The 23,297-nt window shown below is 37.5% G+C and overlaps 2 protein-coding genes and 1 long non-coding RNA gene across 11 annotated transcripts; 1 reads left to right on the forward strand and 2 right to left on the reverse strand.

Moving 5' to 3' along the window:
* Positions 1–32: 32 nt before the first annotated feature.
* Tab2 (TAK1-associated binding protein 2) lies at positions 33–19,465 on the forward strand. Of its 8 annotated transcripts, none has more exons than XR_016138093.1 (11): positions 33–1,938; positions 12,469–12,607; positions 13,390–13,894; positions 15,047–15,424; positions 16,819–17,055; positions 17,696–17,847; positions 17,919–18,012; positions 18,083–18,364; positions 18,867–18,932; positions 19,014–19,070; positions 19,184–19,465. XR_016138093.1 is itself a non-coding variant. In XM_089071589.1 (10 exons), exons 2-10 carry the CDS (start codon positions 12,500–12,502, stop codon positions 19,207–19,209), a joined length of 1,839 nt encoding a protein of 612 aa, XP_088927715.1. In that variant the 5' UTR covers positions 33–1,938; positions 12,469–12,499; the 3' UTR covers positions 19,210–19,465. The 8 variants fall into 8 exon arrangements, 6 of the variants coding, with proteins under 6 accessions (XP_088927715.1, XP_088927711.1, XP_088927714.1 ...); XR_016138092.1 differs by having other exon boundaries at positions 18,867–18,914; XM_089071589.1 differs by lacking the exon at positions 18,867–18,932.
* Positions 9,037–12,593, reverse strand: LOC105428110 (uncharacterized). Its single transcript, XR_967966.2, has 2 exons — positions 12,454–12,593; positions 9,037–10,957 (listed from the first exon to the last, which is right to left on the reverse strand). It is a non-coding gene; the product is annotated as an uncharacterized LOC105428110 (long non-coding RNA).
* Positions 19,466–19,562: 97 nt separating the features above from the next.
* LOC105428108 (pre-mRNA-splicing factor syf2) lies at positions 19,563–23,006 on the reverse strand. 2 transcript variants are annotated; one of them, XM_011640205.3, is made up of 5 exons: positions 22,849–23,006; positions 20,693–20,868; positions 20,308–20,448; positions 19,900–20,195; positions 19,563–19,822 (listed from the first exon to the last, which is right to left on the reverse strand). In XM_011640205.3, the coding sequence occupies exons 2-5, from the start codon at positions 20,789–20,791 to the stop codon at positions 19,657–19,659; spliced, it is 702 nt and encodes a 233-aa protein (XP_011638507.2). In that variant the 5' UTR covers positions 20,792–20,868; positions 22,849–23,006; the 3' UTR covers positions 19,563–19,656. The 2 variants fall into 2 exon arrangements, with proteins under 2 accessions (XP_011638507.2, XP_011638506.2); XM_011640204.3 differs by lacking the exon at positions 22,849–23,006 and having other exon boundaries at positions 20,693–20,904.
* Between the last annotated feature and the right edge of the window lie 291 nt (positions 23,007–23,297).

Here is a 23,297-nt window from a genome sequence, read left to right on the forward strand (position 1 = left end):
CTATTTTTTGTTAAATATATGTATGCTATTGATATTTTTATATCTGGTGGCCGTAAGAAATCAATTGTACAAAATTGTACATGGAAAGGTGAAGAAAAGAATCATTAATACGAAACGAAACATAAGGTGAGTTTAATTTTGCACTCGGGCCCCGCCGAGTCACGAAGCGATGGATTACAAAAGTTCAAGAAATATCTTTTCAACGAAATATCTTTTACACGGAATATTTTACGCAAATGTTGTACTTTTCGTGAAACAACAAATCGTGGAAAAACCAAGACACTCTCTCTTTAACATGGAATATTCTCTTCTCTTTTCGCGAATAGTGTATTTTTCGTGAAGCAACAGATTACAAGAAACAGACATTTTTTTTAATACTCAACATTTTTTTCATTTTTCGTAAATAATGCGCTTTTTATGAGGCGAATATTTTGTATGTTTTACGAGTTTCGCGCTTCTCGTTGTATTCATGTCAATCTAATTTTAGATTAGAATCTCAATTACACTAATTTAAAGCAAAAAATTATTTTGAACCTGACAAAGTGTTTCTTAGTTTTAGATGCTGAAAACAATGCTGCAAGCCAAATCTTTTCAATACGTCGCCAAGATTTCTAAAATAATTGAAGTGTAGTGCAAAACACGATTTTTTTATATTTGGGATATTTGAGGATTTTTTTTAGAAAGAGTTAATAATATTTTAAAATTCTAATCAGAAATCATGAATATATTATTCATCCCCTATAAAATTTATTTATTTTTTTTTTATATCTTTTTAGACATGTTCTGAAGAATTTTAATATAGAGTTTTATTGATATAGCTAATGACTGCATACGTTTTCACGCGTTTAAACTCAATCTTTTATGCGTCATGTAACATAAGCATCATAATTCCTCGCCTCAAAAATTATAAGAAATGTTTATTTTACTTTTCCTATAGCAAAAATAAGCCTTTTCGTATCATCCTTCCTTGACTTTGGCAGCATCGTTTTTAGCATTCAAAAATCTTGTAAAAAGTCTCTTGTTCGGTTAAAAATAGAAAAAAAAAAAAAATGTAAACTAATGTTATCGGCGCGTGATTTCCGCGCGAGAGGAAGATACCGGCCTGGCGGGGAACCCAGATAACGAGTACACAGCGAGAAGAGAGGAGGTCCGTATCCGTCGCGACGCCGCGCGCCGATGTCCGGTCTTTCGTACGTGATCTAAAATAGCGCGCGGATGGACGTCGCATTCCCTCTCCACCCCGCCGATCGCTCACCCTTCCCTCGTCCCTCGTCCGCGTAACCGCGGCGTCCCGCTATTGTGACGCGTCTTCCATTCATAAATAGGAACGGCGGCTCGGCGACTTTCGATTTTTCGCGGCCATCTTGACTACGTGACCGCACGAGTTACCGTCGGCTTTCCCGTCCGTCGACGTTCGCGGTCACCTCGCCTGCCGAGAATTCGGCGGAATATTAAATCGCGCGGGCGACGTCGCGCGCGCGTCGTCGCGTCGCGTCGCGTCGCGACGTGCCGCGCCACGGCGGAAGTGCGGGCGGAGCTGCGCGGTGATCGGCACGCAGTGCACAGCTGATCGGTGACTCCGACGGATGGTAGCCGTTCGGCTTATCTCTTAAAGGGGAAACCGCGGGAGCGAAAAGCGATTGGAAGCGACGAAACGAGAGAGAAGAAGAATAAAGCGACGCGAGAGAAAGTCGGAAGGCAGAACGACACGGAACGCAGAAGTTGCCGGGACGGTTCGACGGGCGTGTAATCGCGTTCGCGAGCACAGTGACAGGTGAGAGCACCGCGAGGCGTGCGAAATCGCGCCGCTGATCCCTTCCTTCCTTCGAGAGGACGAAGCCGTCGGTTCCTCCCCACGACGAGAGTGAGGAGGAAGAGAGGCGCAACAACGTCGCCACAGCCTGCCGCTCGTCGGACGTCTCCGATGGTTGCCGTCCGGTGAGTCCGCCGTCCGGAGTCTAGAGTTTAGGTCTAAAAACGGCGCGCTCCAGACGGCCGTCGTCGTCGTCGTCGTCGTCGTCGTCGTCGTCGTTGTCGTCGTCGTCGTCGTCGACCGCCTCCCCCGCGTCGGGCACGGGCCGAGGGAAACGGAGGCGCGCTCTGACTTTTACTCGCGACGGCGAGCACCTCCTCCACGCGGCACGAAAATACACCTGCGACGGAATGCACCGGATGAAACACGCGCCACCGACAACAATGCGCTTTCGCGCGGAGTCTCCGCGACGAACACCGCGGGGACACCGTTTTCGTTTCAGTCACGCGCTTGGACTCCGTTCCCTTCGGTCGCACGCTCTCCACGCGTCTCTCCCTTAGCCCTTGAACGAACGCGCGTGTCTCCTCCCACGTGATTCACCCCCTATGGGTGGATAATCCGCTCAGTGATGGCCGGACGCTGTCGAGATCTCTTAAAATGCTCGTAACAAAAAGTAAACGCTGTCCGATGATAAAATGTCGAATGACACGAATAGTCAGGTAACACAAGGTAAACGACATCGTGCTGTGTGTTAAACTTAATAATTAATAGTAAATTAATAATTTTTTATTACGTAATGTTTCGCCCCCTCCCTCCCCCGTATATTTGTTTTATAATATATCATTATTCTTTATTCTTGAGATAAGATCATTTTTTTCTTCCTTTTCTTTTTTTATATGATTATTGCACTCTTAATTTGTATCGCTGAATATGATTCGAAACGTTCAATTTTTTTTATTTTTATATATTTTTAATACCGACTTCCATCTTCTTATTTATTGATGTTAAATTTTATTAAATTTAATTGCGCGCCAACAACCGCGCCGATTCTTGTCCTTAATCCTATCACATTTATATACGTTATATATTTATTTTGATTTGAATGTAGGAAAAACACACACACACACACACACACACATACACACACACATACATACGGTGTCGCGACGCGGAGAACGAGATAGGATTATCTTTAGCCATGCGGCGATGGAAAAATAGTAGAAAAATGTGCGCCCGCCGCGTCATATATCGGTTTCGATCGTTGCGCAAGATTTACGATAATGTTTGCGCGTTGATAATCTCTTTCTCTCTCGTACCCGCACAAGTTTCCGCGCGCGTGGGCAAGAATTATGCGCGTAAAAACGCGCGACGTCACGCTTTAAATGCTGTTACGGTGCATATGTGTGCGCGTGCGTGCGTGTGCGTGCGTGTGCGCGTGTAAACAAGCTTCTCTCAATGCGATCGATTACCGCCTCCAGTTGCGATCTCGTTCTCCTACCTCTCGCGAATCGAATTATCAAATCAATTACATAATTGAACCAGCACTCGCGCGTAAAAGACAGGCAGAATATTTTTACCGCGAGATAAAGTGGGATATCAAACTGCTCAAACTTTTATTTATATAAAGTTTTTTTTAATAAATTTACAGAATTTATTTAGAAAATCTAAAAGAAGTATCTATAAGTGAGATAAAAATTGAGAGAAGATAAATTTAATTTTTTTTATTTTTTTATTTTAGAATTAACATTGAATATAGAATTGATGGAATAAATAAAAGTTTTATGTATATAATAATTGTGTATATATTACAATTGTTAAATTAGTAGAAATAATTTTAATTTTTAAGTAATAGAATTTTTATTAAAATTATAATAAAATATAGTTTGATAAATTTTGAGGTGTGAAAATAGAAATATAATATGAATATAATAATAGTATATAAATGTAAATTAAAGATATTGTAATATATTATATTTTAATGATAAAAAAAGATTAGTGTATTTGAAAATGATTAAGCTGAAAAAAAAAGTATGAGCGGTATAAAAGTGGAATATATATAAAAAGGGTAAAATCTTGGGAATGTTTGATTTGAAGTTTTAATTTTGAGAGGATTTTGCTTAATTTTGAGAGGATTTCGCGTTTTAAAATGTCGCGGGTTTTCATAACGTTGTAAAGCACGCAGCAACACGGGCGCAGAGAATTCCATTTCGTTTGACAGATAGCGGTAAGAGGAAGCGGGGGAGGAGGGGGAGGAAGGGGAGAGGGGCTAAGTATCAAGTACGACAAATCGCGATCGGTCCGTGCCACTGCCGCATCAATTTAACGGCCCGTCATAAAACAAATGTATCGCGTGCTTGTCATAACAAGCCCGCGGTGGAGCGTTCCGCCTCTCGCTGCGTCGGTTTATTTAAAGTCAAGAAGTACATACTAGTGACGATTGGCCAACCATTGGATCAGGTGCTCGTTTCCGGCGATTGAGACGTCCTGAGGCGCCGATCGACACCGCCCGCGTTCGTCGACAAATTCGGAGCGAAACTCGCGCACTCGCGGGAATTAGATATCGATAATCGTACGCAAAATTTTCATTGGAATTATATTATGATAAGAGTCCAAGAATTTGAAGCGGCGCGGAAAGAACAGTTTTGCTAAAATATATTTTTTTGCTTAATTTAGATCTGAAAATAATTTTGTTAGATTATCGAAATAATTACGGAACGTATCGAAATAATTATGGAATGTTCAAATTGATTGTTAGAATATCAAAGATTTTTTGCAGTATTATTGTCATCATGCTTAAATGTTCCACGTAATTTTGATAGTCCGAAACTGAATTATTTTCAGATCGGTATTTGGTAAAAATTTTTTTTAGATAACTTTAGCAAAATTGTTTTTCTGTGTACCCCTCCGGGAGACTTGGTTCTGATTTTCCGGATTTTTGGGCAGTACCAAAATTTAAATTTAAGAAAAGATAAAGAGAAAAACAAGTTTTATTGGCTTGCTCATTAACTGTTTAATTTGAATGCTTAATTTATCAAAATAATTATATTTACTTGCTCATTTCCGCGACTTCTATCTGTGTCTATTGCATTTCAGATTGATGATACGTTAATTCAATCGACAGATTTGAAATTGACAAACAACATTGTATTTGGAAATTAAAAAAAAATATTTGACTTTTCAAAAAGGAAATTTTCGGACGACGCGATTTTCTGACTTTCTGGCAGTCAAATTTTTGGACTTTTACTATACTGAGTAACATGTATTTGTTGAAACATTAGTATGAATTCTGCTAAGCAGGAATTTGCTAATAAATTTCGATTCTGTATTTAACATCGCAATTCTAGGCTTTATCAATTTTTTACTAACGCTTTGACATAACTCCTAATGTTCTCTCGAACATTAATAATATGAAATTCACTCTAGAGGATACAATTGTTGATATCCTTCGTCATTATCTCATTATTTCCTTAACATTCGCGATTAGGTGTCCTCGAATTAAAATATGGACGATTCGTAAATTTAATTCTTATTACATTTCTCATTACATTTCGGCATAATTGGTTATTTAGATTACGAGGCGTGATAGGATTTTATCTTCGTCTAACGAAGAAGCAATTGTTTACCGTTTAAACGATAGTTGCGTAATAAAATGATCGCCAAACTTACTCAATAATTTTAATGTTAATGATTAATTAGAATAGAACGCGCATGAAACTGATGAAAATTTTCATTGGGATATAATATGAACCGTATTCAAATATATCCCGATGAAAATTTTCATCGGTAACAGAAGCCCACGATATTTATATTGTAAAACATCAAATGAGTTATTCAAATGAGTTATTCATGAGTTATTCATTAATTATTCAGTCGTAACATTGAATGTGAAGTTAGCATCTCATTTTTTACGTATTATTTTTAATATTAATATTTAATGTTAATCGTCGGAATTTTTTTTAAACATAAAGAAATTCTTATATTTCTTACAAAGTAGCTAGAACTTAATCATAATTTTCGAGAACTAAAGTTAAGATGCTAACTTTACATGCCCATGTTTACATTCAATCTAGAGAGTCACTCTGAGAATCGATATTAACTTCGTAGAGGAAGCTGAATTATGAAAGTAATCTAACTCGCGTATATCTCTCGCTTCGAGATCATTCATCATCCCTTTTAATTGATATATTAAAAGTATTTTTTAATATACTAGAAAAAAGTTATCGATATTATATTTGTCGTTATACTTTTTTGTTTTCGGGCTATATTTTTTAAACAAAAACTAAATATAAAATTTTAGAAACATAAATTACAAACTAAAAAGTGTTTTTTTAACAGATTTTTGACATAAATTTTTATAATATTGTTTTGTATTTTGCAATAATTAACTATTTAATAAGATAACCAAAAATGAGCATTTGAAAAATTGAGCTTCAAAATTGACATAATAGACAGTGTTATCAGAATTCGAATGTAGTAGTGAAGAATTAATAATGAAGTAAATTAATAAATTATGTTTATTTTTCTTTTTGCTCTTTCATAAGACACAAATAATAGATCAATCACAAAGATTACATTAGATTAAGTTAACATTTCTTCATAATATTTGTCTGAATACGATAACTAGATGCTGACTTGTGCTATATTCCGATTTTATATTTGAAATTTGTATTATAAAAAAAATAAGAAAAAGAAAAATGTAAATATGAAATAATTTTAGGAAGCTATTATGAACATGTAAAATAATTTAATATTATTTTTTAATTTGCAAAAGAAAATCGTAAGAATTTTATTTTCGCATTTGAAAAATATGTTTTTAGCTAATTTTATATAGAAATAAGCTACAAATATATGAATTATGGATTTTTATTTCTTTAATCATCTAAACAAATCATTATATTTCCATTAGTATTAATAAAGTGCAATTTTTAATTTCTGCGAAATAAGAGTATCTCTTTAGGAAACCTATGTCACTATCGGCGACTTTTCTGTACTTCCAGAAAAAATATTAAAAATTTTAAAAAGACATTAAAAAACTGTTCGATTCAATTAATTAATCGCGTTGGACATTAGGGCATTTAATCGACTTATAATTCCATTGGTTACTGGCTGATAGAGACACCCTGTACATAGACGGCGGCGATGACGGTGTTTTGCAAATTCTCTTGCGGGAGAGAAAAAGTGCGATATTATTTTCAGTGTAGTTGGTGTTTATTTTTGCCGGCGCGCGGCAGAACGACTTATCGTACGGCTCTGCTTAACATTAACGGTGCGCGTCCCCCGTCAATTATTATTCTTGGTTCCTTATTTTCGTCTGGTGGCCGATCGACTTGACGCCCCCGACGTACGTTAAACTCCCCGACGCGGGTCGGATCTCGTAGCATTGGATTTTCACGATATCGAGGAAGCGTCGTGCCGATCGTTTACGTCTATCCCTTTAACAACTTCGATGGATAAATTCTTGTAACAACAACAACAACAACAACAACAACAACAACAACAACAATAATAATAATAATAACGATAATAATAATAATAATAATAATAATAATAATAATAATAATAACGATATGACGATAATATTTTATTTATATAAAAATCGCATTCGGCAAATCCGTATATAAAAATGTTATTCGAGAATATTTAGATTTAGATTTTAGATTTGCAGGCATCGCGTTTCTAATAAAGCCACGCGCGGTTCATTGCGTTCGTACGTTGTCGTTCATTAGACATTATTAACGTGTAATTAACTCTCGGGACGTCGTTGCGAGCAACAGGTGTCGGATAGCCGTGCACTGTGTGCAATTTCGGAGACACGCGATTCGCCGCATTCGTGTGACTCGCAGTTTTTTTATAACCAATCGCGATTGCCGTTCCGTCAAATTCGCGGGAAGGAGGGAGGGAGAATTCTCACGGTTTCCTCTTGCGTTTTTCCGCTCGCGGACAATCGGAAACGGCCACGGACAATTGAACATGGACACGGAAAATTGAAAGACGATCTTCCGCGCGTCTTGGATTTCGCATTTGGATTTCGGCGGATTTCGACGGATTTCCGCGCGTCGCCTGGGAGAGTAATTTCGCGCAGTGTGGAGCAAAACGAAGGGTGGAGACGTGGAAATACCGAGCAAAATCCATTGCTTTTCCTTCGCGTTTCTACACGGGACCCAGACGAAAACAGCCGCGGTCTACGTACGCGCGTCTCTCTCGGGTATTTCATGACACAAATATCTTCTCGGCAGCCTGGAATTCCGCTTTTCCTTTTTCGCTTGTCCCGACGCGCACGGCGCTCTCATTCCCCTCTTAAAACATCCCCGTCGCTGTCAGAGGCGTCCCGAAACTTTCGGCTTTCCGATCATCCCCTCCCCATTTTCATTTCACGATTTTACTATCTCCCTTAAGCTATTGTCACATTACGTATTACGGATCGCGGATCGGAATTCAGCCAATCAAGGTGAAGCTGCCTCGCCTTGATTGGCTGAATTCTGATCCATGATCCGTAATCCCAATCCGATCCGCGTCCGTAAGTGTCGGTCCACAATAGGTGATTTAAGCTTTAAGAAGTAAGAAATTGATCAATTATAATCGAATATGAAAAGAATAATCGACTATGATTGGTCAATTTCTTACGACTTAAAGATTAAATACTTGTTGTGGACCGACACTAATATGTTGTGTGACAACGGCTTTAGGCTCTGCGCATAATGGAGGAATAGGTACAAGTATTAAATTTTAAACATAAAAATTCAAAATAAAAATTGAACGTAACGCATAATGAATACAAGTAGATCTGAAATATGACTATATTTTATATTTATTTATATTCATTGTACGTTACATTTAATTTTTATTCCAAATTTTTTTATTTCCAAAATTTAATATTTATTTCTGTTCCTAATATTTGTTTTATTATGCGCAGGTTCTTACGAAAATGCAGCGTGATTCCGTCTCTGGCGCGTTTTTTTTTTCTTTTTTGACCAAGTCTTTTTCGCGAATGTTCTCGATTAATGAAAGTTTTTCAATTTGATCTTTAATTATCTCTATAATCGGCTTTGAATAAAAACATTTTGAGTATCTGGGAACTCAAATATCTTCACTCTGACGAAGAATTTTGCATAAATAAAATATCTATTGACTACATTTATTTGGTAAAAGTCGAAGGATGTAACATGGCGAGTACGTAATGAGCCAATGCAGAGTATCTGAAAAAAACCTGGAAAACCTGGAAAATTCTCAAGGAATTTTTTCATGTTTTGAAAAATCAAGGAATTTCATTATAAATTAAGGAATTTTTTTGAAGTTATTTTTCCTAACATTTTATTTTTATATGATATAATCGAGAGTTCGTTTCATCGATAATTTTTAACGATAATAGTGAACTCATCCACTTCAAATATTAGAGCACATTGATTTTATGACTAATCTAATATTCAGTATTGAAGAAAACAATTTTATGTTAGGTGCAATTTTGTTTAAAGGCGAATATTTACTTTAATAATATTATAAAGGTAAAATTTTATTCCGGTTATGCATAATTTTTTATTTGTAGCTGTTGAAAATAAAGTTTAAAAACTGTATGCAATATAACATTATTATTATTATAATATTTATATTTATACTAACATACGTCTTAGTTTTTAAAGTTCTTATAGTTTCAAAATTTTTCAAATTTGAAACTCGAGTGATTTGTAATTTTATTTTATGATTTATATATATATTTGTGAAATAGATTTAAAAATATTTCCATTTTATCTGGAAATATTTTAATAAGTTGCCTTGCAAATCAGGAAATTATCAGGGAATTTTTTTTTCTCAGGGTTTGAATAGACCTGATGAAAGATTTGTCTCTCATATTCGAATTACTGTTGCGACAATTTGATTTTGTCGGCACTCTTCTTCTTATAATTATCCTGATTCGTCTCACAAGATACAGAAATCCTATTGCGTTTTACGCCGCTTAAAAAGATTCTCTGGCATGAGCGGATTGGTTTATTCGGTTGATCGCAAACAGAGCCGGAACGAATTCGCGCGGCCACCATCTTCGAGTGCCATCTGCCCACTCGCATTTATTTGCATTTCGCTCATTTGCGTATAGACTTGTTTTCGAAAATCTCGAGAGGGAGAGCGAGTTACCTGCCAAAGAATCAAAGAAACCGAAGAGTAAACGAGTCCGAAATAATGGGCAAAAGAGAAAGAGTTTTTATAAAAAAAATTTACATGCCAGAAAAGCCACGCATTCTTTTTGAACATTTAGAAAAGTTAAAAATAAAAATAAATATCAATCGAATGTCTGACGACGCGTAGAATATTGTGCCAAATTAGATTAATTAACTCACTTAAAGATCAAGACATGAACGAAGCAAGGCGCGTCAATAAACACTTTCCTCCTTGATTGATGCCTCATTCACCTGACTCGCCGTCTGGCCAGGTACGAACAGACGGAAGAAAAGGAAATGGCGGAGATTATTAATTCTAGCACTTTATTTCGCCGCGTGGCCATGCTCCAAATGCAAATTCCGCGCGACCGAAGCTTTTACGTCCCCTCCAAAACCTTTTTCGATCAAGTTGGCATCGCGCCGTTTATCAATCGCGAGCTTGCGAAAGTAGTTAAAATGCATTATTATCTCGAAAATCTTTGTGCTCGATCAAAAAGGAAGTCGACAGTAATCTGCGAAGAAGGTTTTTTTTTTTTTAAATCATTCACACTAGTCCTGCAATATTTTGGTCCGTCCAATGCTATTTTGGCAACGTCCTTTTTGAAATTTTTATCTCTCCTTAGAAATATGTGTTTATTTCTCTCTGGCACGCGTGATGCGTGATCATTTTTTTTTTTTTTTTTTTTTTTCATGATCAATGATCACTTCGCACAATTTTCTCTCTTTTTCGTGAAATATAATATTATCCACGAAATTTCATCATGGTCGTTGGCGGGAGCGAGCGCGTGGCGCGTTCCTCGGTGTGCCGGCTAATAATTATGTGGCACTCTTACGTGGCACACCGCACAGGTGTCCATCGTTCTGCGACGTAGCTGCCAATTCTGCGATGTAGCGGGTGTCGTGGAGCGATCGGCCGCCAACGGGATCGGGATCGGGATTTTGAATCAGCCGGTCATCCGCGACGATTCGTGCGCGTTTTCGATTTCTCCTTAATCGCACGCTTATACGGGGTGTCCGGAACTCGCCCGCACTATTTCTTCAAGTGATCTGGGACCTAAAAAGAAGAAAAAAAAGCTATATAAATATAGATCCGGAAATAAGCTGTTTCCGAGTTATATCCATTTTTATGTTAAAAAAAATCGTAATTTATTTTTCATAATCATAATCATAATTTATTCCATAATCTTTTAACAGAAATAACTTCATTTCGGCGATTATTTTGGCGTTACCACATGGAGATATAGTCCTCTTGACATCCCTTCCATTTTAAACATCTTATTTAATTCTATTTAAATATTTCTATTTATGTTTATCCTTTTATCATTTTGAAAATAATTTAATCATACTTAAAATATATCGAGAAACTGAAAAAAACTGGAAAAAATTAATTAAAAAAAATATAAAAAAGAATTGATAAAAGAGGGATATCGAGTGAACTACAGATATAAGGGCAAGAGAATGTAAATGTCGTAATACACATACACACACACACACACACACACACACACACTCGGATGCTGGAATGCGGACGAAGCGTGTCAAAAGAGCTCGATCCTTTCGTCGTGCTCGTTAAATTTGTCAGACGGTATCGATTGTATTTCAGTTTATGAGTTTTGAACAATGTACGCTTGCGCGCGATTTTGCACGAGTGATTTTCTGCGGGAGATAACGAGAGCTTCTCATTCATTACCGTGTAGAAACGGGGGAACAACTCGGTTCGACTTGTGCGTTACTCTTGAAAAATGGGTCAGCCAGGCGGGTTTATAAATACGATAAGATATGCCATCAAGAGAGAAAGAGAAAGAGAGTGAGAGAGAGAGAGAGAAAGAGAGGGGGGGGCGGGAGGTCGAGGAGGGGTAGGGGAGAAAGGAGGGAGTGGGAAAGCTTCCGTCTTTCCTACTTGGAACACGATGAAGGGGCGAAAGGAAGAGACTCCAAGTTTCAAGAGTAACGCGTTGCACCTGCCGAAGTCGTCCTCGAAAAAAGACTAAGTGCACGTGTGCTCTTTTCACGTGTTTTCCGGTTGCCAACTTCCACGATCTCTCTCTCTCTCTCTCTCTCTCTCTCTCTCTCTCTCTCTCTCTCTCTCTCTTCCCATCATTTCCTATCCAATCATTGAGAGCTTATCGTCGGTTATCGATTTCTCGTTCGGCATCTCGCGCTCGACGTCGAGAGCCGTTCAAGGAACGTTCGATCTGGATACGGCCCAACTCGACGCATCCAATGAATTATAAAATATCCACGTTTCTGGGAAGGCTTCCGGATCGCGTTATTACGAGAGAACTCTTGGCTCGTCTCTCGTCATCGATGCGGTAGTATCACGGTCGTTTACGAGAGAGAGAGAGAGAGAGAGAAAGAGAGGGGCGTCGGGAGGGCCTCTTGGCGCGCGTTGGCCCGTTTTATTAAGCATTTAAATTAACGGGGGGGGGGGGGGGGAGAGAGAGAGAGAGAGAGAGAGAGAGAGAGAGAGAGAGAGAGAGAGAGAGAAAGAGAACTCGACCACCTTGTATATCGGTCCAACGACGAGGACCGACGACGTTGTAACGATACCTGTGGCACCTGCAGGTAGGCCCTGCCAGGAGGATGGGGGCCCACGATGGGGGAGTGCCACTGCTCTAACATCACTATCATGCAGCTGTTCCACGAGCTGAAGCAGCAGTTCCCCGCGCTCCCTGATCACGTCGTCTCCCAGTGCATCGCCCAGGTATACAGGTGGCCTTTGCCCGTGTCAGGAGTGTGGTCCTATTAAACAAACACCGAACTTCCGCACTCTCAGGCACGAATCTTCACGAGAGAATCTTCGTTCGACTAACTCATCGTTTCAGAATCGCCGCAATAACGACTAACCAGCCAGTGCCTGCAACACGGTTTACGGCATATACGACTTAACATGGATTAACAATCATGTTCCCTTCCCTCCTTCTTACGTCTCTCGCCTCCCTCGCCTGCGTCATGCATCGCTGAATCTGTTTTGCACGAGCGTGGAACCTGTGTGTACGTTGTTCAAGTGTGTAGGCTCTCTCAGAACCATCGGATGTGCCTTCCGTTCACGTTTGAATTACTCGTTTCGAAGACTTACTTCCTTCGATGACATTCTTCTTAGAAAAGAAAACAAAAAAAAAACGACGAAGATCATTTTAGTAAAATTTCACTTTCGATTTCAATTTTTAAAAGATCTTTAAAGGATTAAACATTGCAAAAATACGAGGACGTTCCTCTTGCCGGCGAAAAGCTTCGGATTGGCCAAGGAGATTGTTCGGAGGAACATCTGATTTCGGTTTCTGGGATATTATAAATAGAATTCTTTTCCAGCGTACACTTATGTATGCTGTGATACGAGCGATTAACCGTAAGCGATCGTGTGACGCCTTCCTTCCGGAAGGCGGCGACGTCGAAGAGGTACGCGCGCGTCTCCTGGAAACCGGAAACTGACGTCTCGGGGACGATCGGCGGCAAGCTGACTCCTGGTGTACGTGTGCGTTGCAGAACAGTCACGACCGGGAGACATGCGCGAGAAGCCTGCGGGCCACCCAGGAGTCCCGTCCGTCGCCGGGCGCGTTTCCACCCCCGGCCCCCTGTACCGGGGTACAACCGCCGCCTCCGCCGCAACCGCAGCCGCAGCAACCGCAGACGCCACAACGAGAGCAGCAACAACTCGTGTCGCAACAACGTTGCTGCGCGATGAATCAAATGGCGAACAACGTCGTCGCCGGGCGTCCCCATCGACCGGCGTCGTTGGACATCGGTATGACCCGTCGCTACCCTCCCGTAGGCTGCACCCGCAGCACCGCCGCCGCGGCCGTCGCTGTCGCAGCCGCGACGCCGGCGTCGTCCAGCGGCGTCGCCACCCCCTCGTCCGCGCCGGCCGCCTGCACGTCGCGCGGCTTCTTCGACGACGGTTGCAACAGCAGCAACGGCAGCAACGGCAACAACGTGCCGCCCGGCTTCGAGCTTAATGTCAACGTCGCCTGCAGCCCCGCGGGCAATCGCGGTACGGAAAACGGACGTTGACTCCTTGTTAAAGTCGATTTTGTATTCGCATTTTACTTAACGCTGAGAGTTCCAAGTTGTTAATCAAGGAAACTGTATATACTTTCCTGAAATTTAATAAAGATAGCATGGATATTGTATACATGAGCATATCCAGGATTTTTTGGGGAGGGGGAGGATTATCAATTCTATTAACACATACATAGCAATTTTTTGAGTTAATGAATCGTTTTTTTTTTTTTTTTTTTTTTTTTTAGTATTTTATAACTTAGAATATCTTCTCCTTCCTGATTTTGAATGAGAAAAGTATCAGGTTTTGTAAATCATAATCATCATTTTATTTCTTTTTTTTTTTTGATTAAATACAAAATTCCAGAAATTATTCATAAGTCATAACTGGGAGAAAATAATATCTTATATATATATATATATATATATATATATATATAAAACAGATAATTTACTCGAAATCAAAATAATGTCATATTTTATAATTAAAAATAAAAAGAATGAATAAAAAAATTCGGAGGAGGGGTTTAAACCCTCTCCCCTCTGGATACGCTCATAATCGGAATTTATAACAGTTGAAAACAAAATTAAATTATTTTGGGAAGAGACAATTCGAAAAGAAAACAACTTAAACTTTATGCTGTAGATTGCATTATAATTATTAGAAATTAATTAAATTAAGCGTTAAATATATATATGTGATACGGTCAAGGACATGTAAATTGAGAATTAGATTACGATAGTATTAAATAAAAAGGGATCGTGAAATGATAACTATGAGGAGGAGATAGGGCAGGACATAGAAGAGTAATTAAAAGTGAAAGCGGATTGTATAACAACGCCACGCACTCTTCTCGGAAGGCCAATATCTTGCTCTCTCGCAGTGCGCTTGTTTATTGCGGATGTTATTAAAGATAATTCTTATTAATCGCGCTCATAAGCCATGCCTCGATCACATCACCATTCAGTAACTGCTTGGACGGACTAGTTTGCAAGTTGATTTCAATCAGGGGACTTCACCGTCGACTTCTTTGGTTTCAGACAGGCGCTAAAATCACTCGCGAAATTAAGCGGAAAAGAATTCATCTTTAAAAAAAAATATATATATATATATATATATCTAATCGTGATTTTACATCAACAGATTTTCGAGCGGCATCGACAATCGGTGCCTGTAAACGAAGCGACCTCGTCGTCGTGCCACGACCTCATTACGCCGAACCTCTGCTGGCCATCGGAAAGCCCGAGACGCAGATCGATCACACGCGAAGTTATACCTCGGTTAGCCTGACCCTCCGACCACCCTCTTCCGAGCCGCAACCCCCGATCGATATCAGGTCGGAAGGATCAAGCCTGACGTACTCGACTTCGTCCTTGGATCCGCGCGGCTTTCAAAGCCGCCTACAGATCAGCATCGGTCCTGGAAACGTTGGTAGCGTGGCGGCGGCGAGAATCAGACCGCCGATGTCCAAGTCCTATGTATTACCGCCGTGGACTCAAACAAGTCCGCTGCGGTCGCCTGGTACGTTTTTAGTTTAAAAAAATTTAATTTGGATTTTGTAGTACACCTTCGATGTAAAAGTTCGATTGATATTTTAAATGATTAATAAAAAGAGGGTATATTTAATTTCGAACAAAAAACCAATTTTAAGTTAGATCCTCCTAAGCATTCGGTAGTCGTCGAACATACGTTGTATTTCAATCATAATTCGTTTGATTGAGAAAATATAAGCATCTTAGACTTGGAAAATAATTTTCATAAAAGGTTAATTTCTGAAATGATATTTATATCAAGGAATAAAAAATGAAATCAATCTTAATGAGAGACACTGAATTATTAGACACTGCTTACTTTAATATTCTAGAAGAATCTTCTAAATATAAATAAAAATATTTGTCTGGTTTGTTGGAAATGTCGCATTTCTTTACTTTGCCACCGTTATTTATTTATTTGATCTTTTTCATAAACATATTTTTCGTCAGTCACAAAATATCACCGACGTAACAAGTAAGAGGTCTGTGATTCGATATCAATCTTCTCAATTTTTCAACTTCAAAATATTTCGACAAATTTTAAATTTCTATAAGTTCTTTTTAATTTCTACGCCCTTAATTTTTATTATATTTATTATATTTGTTATAATATATCATAGGTAGATGAGTTACGTACTTATGATATATCCTTTTTATGATATATCCTTTTTAATTTGACAATGAAAACAAAATAAATTTCTTTTTTAATTATAAAATAAACTATATAGTTACTCTGATCATGTCATATTTCATATCATCGGACACAATGTGAATCCTGCATTATTGTGTGCTAAAGTAGCATTATCTGTCATAAAAAAGAATCGATTCTTTAAAAAAAGGAATTGATTCAGTAAAAATCAAGATTTTTAATAATCGATTATTTATCGTCAGAATAATCGATTTTCCAAGAATCGGAAAAAATTTCATTAGTGTCTAGACGCAAAATATTTCCAGATATCACAATTTTAATTTTAATGAAATTTAATTCGACATCCATGTGTGTGTGTGTGTGTGTGTGTGTGTGTGTGTGTGTGTGTGTGTGTGTGTGTGTGTGTGCGTGCGTGCGTGCGTGCGTGCGTGCGTGCGTGCGTGCGTGCGTGCGTGCGTGCGTGCGTGCGTGCGTGCGTGCGTGCGTGCGTGCGTGCGTGTGTGTGTGTGTGTGTGTGTGTGTGTGTGTGTGTGTGTGTGTGTGTGTGTGTGTGTGCATATTATGTATATATGTGTATATGTGTGTGTGTGTGTGTATGTATATATATATATATATATATATATATATATATATATATATATATATACATAATTCTTCATTTATATATAAATGAAGAATACAGCTGCACTTGCCGAAGAGTTTATTACTAAAATTAACGCTGGTATCGCTTTCAGAACTTCCGCCAGAAGCGCCGAGCCAACTGCCAAGGCCCACGACGACGATGAGCGCGCCGACTACATCCTCCGTGTCACCGACGACGAATATCATCCCAGGTTGCAGCCTGCCGACGACGCCGTCCGGGCCTACAGCGGGCAGCGATGTCGCGCTTCCCACCGTCACCACCTCTTCCTCTTCCGCAATCGGGGATCATGCGGTCTCCGATCGGAATCGATCTGAGCCGTTGTGCCAAGGTGAACGCATGAATCGGATCGACTCGAAGTCGGAATCCGCGACAGCATGGCAGGCGACGCCGTCCGCGTCCTCGTCTCCACTTTTGCCCACAGTTCTAGCATTGCAGAATCGCGTGTGCACGTATATTTACCTGGAAGTCACTCGGTCGCACGTACTACGCCCACGCACACAACGCCGGGAACGATATTTACGCATTCCTGACCCCACGCTCCGGGCTATACATAGCCACGTGCGCCCGCAGTTATAACTACGCGGACCACCTGATCCGGTTTTTCTGATTCGCGCGCTATCAACGCATTTCCTAGGCGCCATTGTACGCTAAACAGTTTTTCTTTTCATTTTTTCGCAAGGAAGCGCACGATAATACTGTGTACTGTGTCGCGGAGAGCGCGACGTCGCCTCTGTTAATCTATGATACAGATACGGTGATTGATGTATTGCCTTGTATCTATTTCGTCGTTATCATCGCGATAGATAAAATCCTAATGAGGCGGGGCGATATATGATATAGTTAATTATTACTCACAGTATATAGTAATTTAGAGTTACCGTGAGTGAAGTAAGATCTGAGGCTTCGACCTGAGATTCGACCAATCTTGTGTGTACTCGCCAGTTAAAACAGTTCTTGGAACTTTTTAGTGGAGGAGCACCAAAAGAAATTGGTTGCAGAACAATTGGCCAGGAAGGAAAGGCTCGCTAGGGAACTGAGAGTTGAGAAGGGACGACTCGAAGCGATGAAAAAGGAAGTACTAGCATTAGCCCGACCAGTGAATCCTTCGATATCACCTCAAGTATGTACAGTCGAGAAAAATTATTGATCATTTAGACTTTTCATGTATGTCTCAAAGCGTGACTTTTATAGGAGCTGAAGAAAAAGTTGAGAAGCGAAATATATATGCTGCAGGTCGAGTGCGACAGATTGGCCGATGAAGTGGATCAATGGTCAGACAGACGAGGTATCTATATCTTATCACGTTCTCGCGTGCGAAGTAAAGAACGACTTGTAGCCAACGATCGTGCTTTTAGTACCATTGGGCGAAACCAACGAGGAGTTTTATCAGGGCATTTATACCGGCCAGTCGTTGCCGACGAGACCGATGAATCCGCAACCGCCACGTCTGCCGAGTCAATTACCGGCATGGCGACCAGAACAGCCGACGACAACGATCGCGAGTGATAACGACCGAGAGGAACGGGATGAACCTTCCTGGGTCTGCACTATGTGCACCTTCGACAATCATCCATTAATGAACAAGTGCGAGGAGTGCGATATGCCGAGACTGTTGGACCACCGCGGCGGCAGTGCAGGTATAGTGCCAGTCGGCAAGCCGCCGGGAGCTTTGCCATCGACCTCGTTGTCATCGTGGTGATAGTGACTGGAACACTTCTCCAATCACATTAGAATAAAATAACTCGTTGCCTAACAGCATGTAGACTTTTGATACACCCTTTGCAAAAAACTTGCGAGAATTGTTTTCCGCGAGGATACTAATCGTGAAAAATAATTCTCGCAAGTTTTTGAAGTTCGCTCGAGTGAAAGTGATATATTTTATTCTACTGTATTTTTAAAAAACTGTAATAAAGTGTGAGAGTGTTTTTATAACTATGTTATAAAAAATTGTATACTTAATTACATTAATCATAGTTTTAGCATAATAAGAGAAGAGAACAGAGTTTGCGATTCTGTCCTCATTTGTTTGTTAAAGATGTTTGTATTTATTAATTTTGATATCGCACGATAAATTAACGTTCCATTTACATCTCGTACTTTTTTAATATAACATCTAAAATATTAACATTGTTGACATAGCATTGATGCCTCCTAGCAAGAAATAGTCGTCTTTGATTCTAACTCAAGGTAAAATATATTTTTAAGGTGAGAAATTTTATGCCTGAATTATACGTAACATCGTTCCGTTTAATTTTATCACAATGTTAATAGTGAATTGAATTTTAGGGGAAACGCAAGATATTCATATACGAGTAACGCATCATCACAATTTTTCGCCACGGCGTGAGTACTTTTTCTATCGCTGTTTCTGTTGAAACAAAATACTTTATAGATGTTATGTCTAAAAATATTTATTTATGCTATTTATAAAAGATAATTACATCTTACTTTTCCAGATATAATGCACAGTTGGGTGGTATGATGCGAGCTGAATTAGAAGTTTTTAAAGAACTGTACATATATATAAAAATTCTTATTTAAATTAAACGAATTTTGTAGGGCTTAAGCGATTGTAATAGAACATACGTGACTAATGTATAATAATTTAACTCAATTTTTTATTTACATGATTAGTACATATCGCGCGTTATTAAAATCGTTGAATAGTTGTCCGTTTTCAAGCGTTTTTTGCGCTAAATGACTAATCAATAAATTGTATTTCTTTTTCCTCCAAGAAATTTTCACATCCATTTTTTTCGACCTTTACATATTGCAGAACAATAGATGTTCATCTTCAATAAACGAAAAATCTATATTCAATTAAATACCGTAAAATTACTTTCTCCCGATTTTTATTTGTGTAAAAATTATATATATAGGTTAATAGTAAAATACAAGTATTTGTGATAATTATAGCGATATTCTTCCTTTATATAGCTGTGCCCCTCTCCAAGTTTAATTTCGTTTCTCGAGTATATTCGCCATAGAACCTCTCCAATTTCTGATTAAATTTGGCGTTACGCTCATTGATATAATCTATATCTGCATCATCGTTGTGCATTCTACGTCTACTATATTTCTCTCGTTTTGCGATCCTACAAAAAAAGGAGACAAGCATGATATAAAGGATTGTGTAATTTTATTATGCAAAATTATTGACGTTATTACTTACTGTTTCTCCAAATTGGTAACCATTTTATCTATAGCTTCCTTTTTATCCTCATGTAAACCGTGTAATATCGTGTTTGGGTCACCATAAAAGGCAGGTCCCAGCTTCTCCTTTGCCTCTTCATATGCCTCCATATTTGGTTTAATGTTTTTTACTTGTCTATTATAAGAACGTATTGCTGCTTGTTCGTAATCCGAAAAACCTGGATCAGGATTTTGTTTGCTTTTTTTCTTTCTGGCAATTCTCTCTGCTTCTGTGGCATCAATATTCAGCAATTTCTTTCGTTCGTAGTCTTCACCCTGAAAAATAAATGATATGATTAATATGAAGTAAATTAAATAAAATAATTTCATATGTCTAAAATTAAAAATATCTTAAATTAAAAATAGAATATATAACAGATCTCGATACCTTGGTTTCTGCCTCTTTTCTAGCTGTTTCGTCTTGTATTATCCATTCGGCCTGTCTTTTGCGAGATTCCCAGTTGGCAGGCAGTTTATTCCTCTTGTCCTCCTCCACAACTTCCTTGTGATTCTGCATTCTGGCCTGGTTCTGTTAAATCAATGTGTTATAGACAAAATTGCGATGATAAATTCTAGTTTGACTAGATTTGATAATACATTTGATAATTGGACAATCAATATTCTTTATTTAAATGAGATAATTTAGAATAAATTAAGAGACAATGCAACTTATATAAAAGAGAAAAAAATAAAGAGCCAAAATTATGCTTAGAACAAATTTACAAACTTTCACACATTTCAAGCAGGTTATCTTTGTGTTATTGTGAACTCACCCTTTTCATATGAAGTTCTCTGAATCGTTTCATCCTTTCCTCGTATTTAGTATCCGTCGTAGATTGCGTGGACGACGCATTCGGCGTCGCATCGTCCATTGTCGAACAGAATAAGATACAATCTCTCAATATAAGCTTGCACCGACCAACATAAACCAACGCAAGAAGATGGCGACCTGTCAAGTGATACCAAACGGTAGAACAAATTAACTCCTGCGCATCAAATTATATACTAGCAGCCGCTCTTCGTCATCAGTGACGTATATACAGGGTGGGAAAAATGTCCCGGACCCCTGAAATATCTCAATAACAAAGTATTTTTGAGAAAAATATTTCATACAAAAATTGTAGAGTTTTAAGAGACGCGTCACGTAGTAAGATTAGTATGATGTTGAATAACGAAATCCGACATTTTCTCCCCGTTTTGTATAATAATGCATTCAGAGATATCATGGGGGTTGATTATATATTTTGAAAATTACAAAAGTGAGAAAGTAGAATATTTCTGTTCTAGAGTATCTTCTAGAGTATCTGTATTTATATTTCGAGATATGTTATATGTCAAAAGCTAGTAAAAAAAAGTAAATTTTCTCTTGTAATTTTCATATCGGTTCAAGATACACAATCGATCCTCGAATCCATCAAAGATATAAATATCAAAAATAATAAAATATTTAAATAAGTGCATAACACGATTTCTAAATGATAAATCTATTTGTTGCGTTTGCAGATTTATTATATAAATAATAATATATAAATTTATAATTATAATACATATAATCATGTAAATAATATATAATTATATAAACTTGTTGCAAGGGTAAGGAAAATTATAGAAAACTGCGTCAAAATAATGAAATAATTTGATAATGTAAAATCTGTTTAATTTCTTATATAATATAATAATCTAATATAATAATATTATAATTTATTTATATTTATAATATTATATTTAGCCATACTAAAGATAATAAAGAACATTCGATTATTGTTTGTAATTATTTCTTAAAAATTTTTTTTCTTAAAAAACAGTATTTCTTAAATATGATAAATTATAATATTATTAATTATAATATTAATTTTGCATTAAGTCTTATATTCCTAGTTTAATATGCTATTTTTTATATTATATTTATAAAATTAATAATATATTATATTGTAAAATTAATATTATTTTTACAATTTTATATTATAAAATATATTATAAAAATAATAATATGTTATTATTTTACAAAAATGGGAAAGTTAAAATAATTTCTTATATATATATATATATATATATATATATATATATATATATATATATAATATATATAATAATTATATCAAAATACAAAATTTATTGTTTTTGATCTGTTCAATGTTAAATTAACTTAAAATTAATATATATACATATAATAACTATATAATTAATTTAAATTAAATTAAACAATGATTCTTCTGTTATATGTAATAAATAATATTATTAAATTATTTCTTTAATAAAAATGCTTATTATTTTTTATAATATTTAATATATAATAAATATTTTATTACTTTTATTGATATATATTGATATATATATATATATATATATATATATATATATAGATGAATATGAAAAAATAAAAAATATAAAGAAAAAATAAAAAATGTTTAAGATTATGCATCTTGAGAAGCGTCTAGCATCTCTGAATACGAGTCTAATGTTGATAATCATATGATTGACATGTAATTAACGCATGCGTGTGCACAGAACATCGTCAGAAAGATCTGTCACACCATCTGACATCATTGCTGTCAAAACAGGCAAAAATTTCAATTTCATGAAACGACGCCATCTACGTCTAGATCATGAACTTCGTTCTTTTCCTTATATCCAAATTATCATCAAGATTTATTTATTTTGATCGCAATTTAATTTATTTTCTACTCTTATTTTTAGAGAATTGGAAAACATTAATCAGTAAAAATAAATAATATAGATATAGATATACATATTATGACCTAATAAATTATAATTATTCAAATATATTTACAGTGTCAATCAAAAAATTTATATCGACAGTCAGTAATATCGATATTCTGCAATTATTTCTAGATTCTTTGTAATCACGAAAATTTCTCATAGAGTAAATAGTTTCCTTTTAATTCATGATTAGACAAAAGAAAATTACTAATGACTTATCGATCGTTGTTATATCTCTTTTTTCCGCAGCTCTTTCCGATTCTCGTCGCCAAGTCTCACTCAAGAGATCAAGACGTCAAGAAGGAATAAAGGATGCTAAGTAAGTTATCAGCGAAGGCCATTTTTCTTCGGAGGCCGCAGCGGCGAGGATCGATCTCGCGTCTGCACACGTCGAACGGCGGCGTTATGTAGTGAACTTTCCGGAATAGTCGCTCGACTCCGTTCTATCCGGTCGATCTACGTCGTTCCCACGTATACCGGCCGATCGACCTCGGCTCGCAGTCGCGTTATTATCAAGCTTTATCCCTCGCGCGGCCCGAGGCGCGGTGCGATTTATCGCGCACTCCTTCCCCTTCCTTTCACCCTCTCCGCCGCCAGCCGAGCGGCACCGTTCCCTTTCTCTCTCGCTCTATTCCATCCTATTTCGCTTTTCGTGGG

This window comes from Pogonomyrmex barbatus, unplaced genomic scaffold (assembly GCF_055798465.1).
Source record: "Pogonomyrmex barbatus isolate J1 unplaced genomic scaffold, ASM5579846v1 scaffold12, whole genome shotgun sequence".
Lineage (NCBI taxonomy): Eukaryota > Metazoa > Arthropoda > Insecta > Hymenoptera > Formicidae > Pogonomyrmex > Pogonomyrmex barbatus.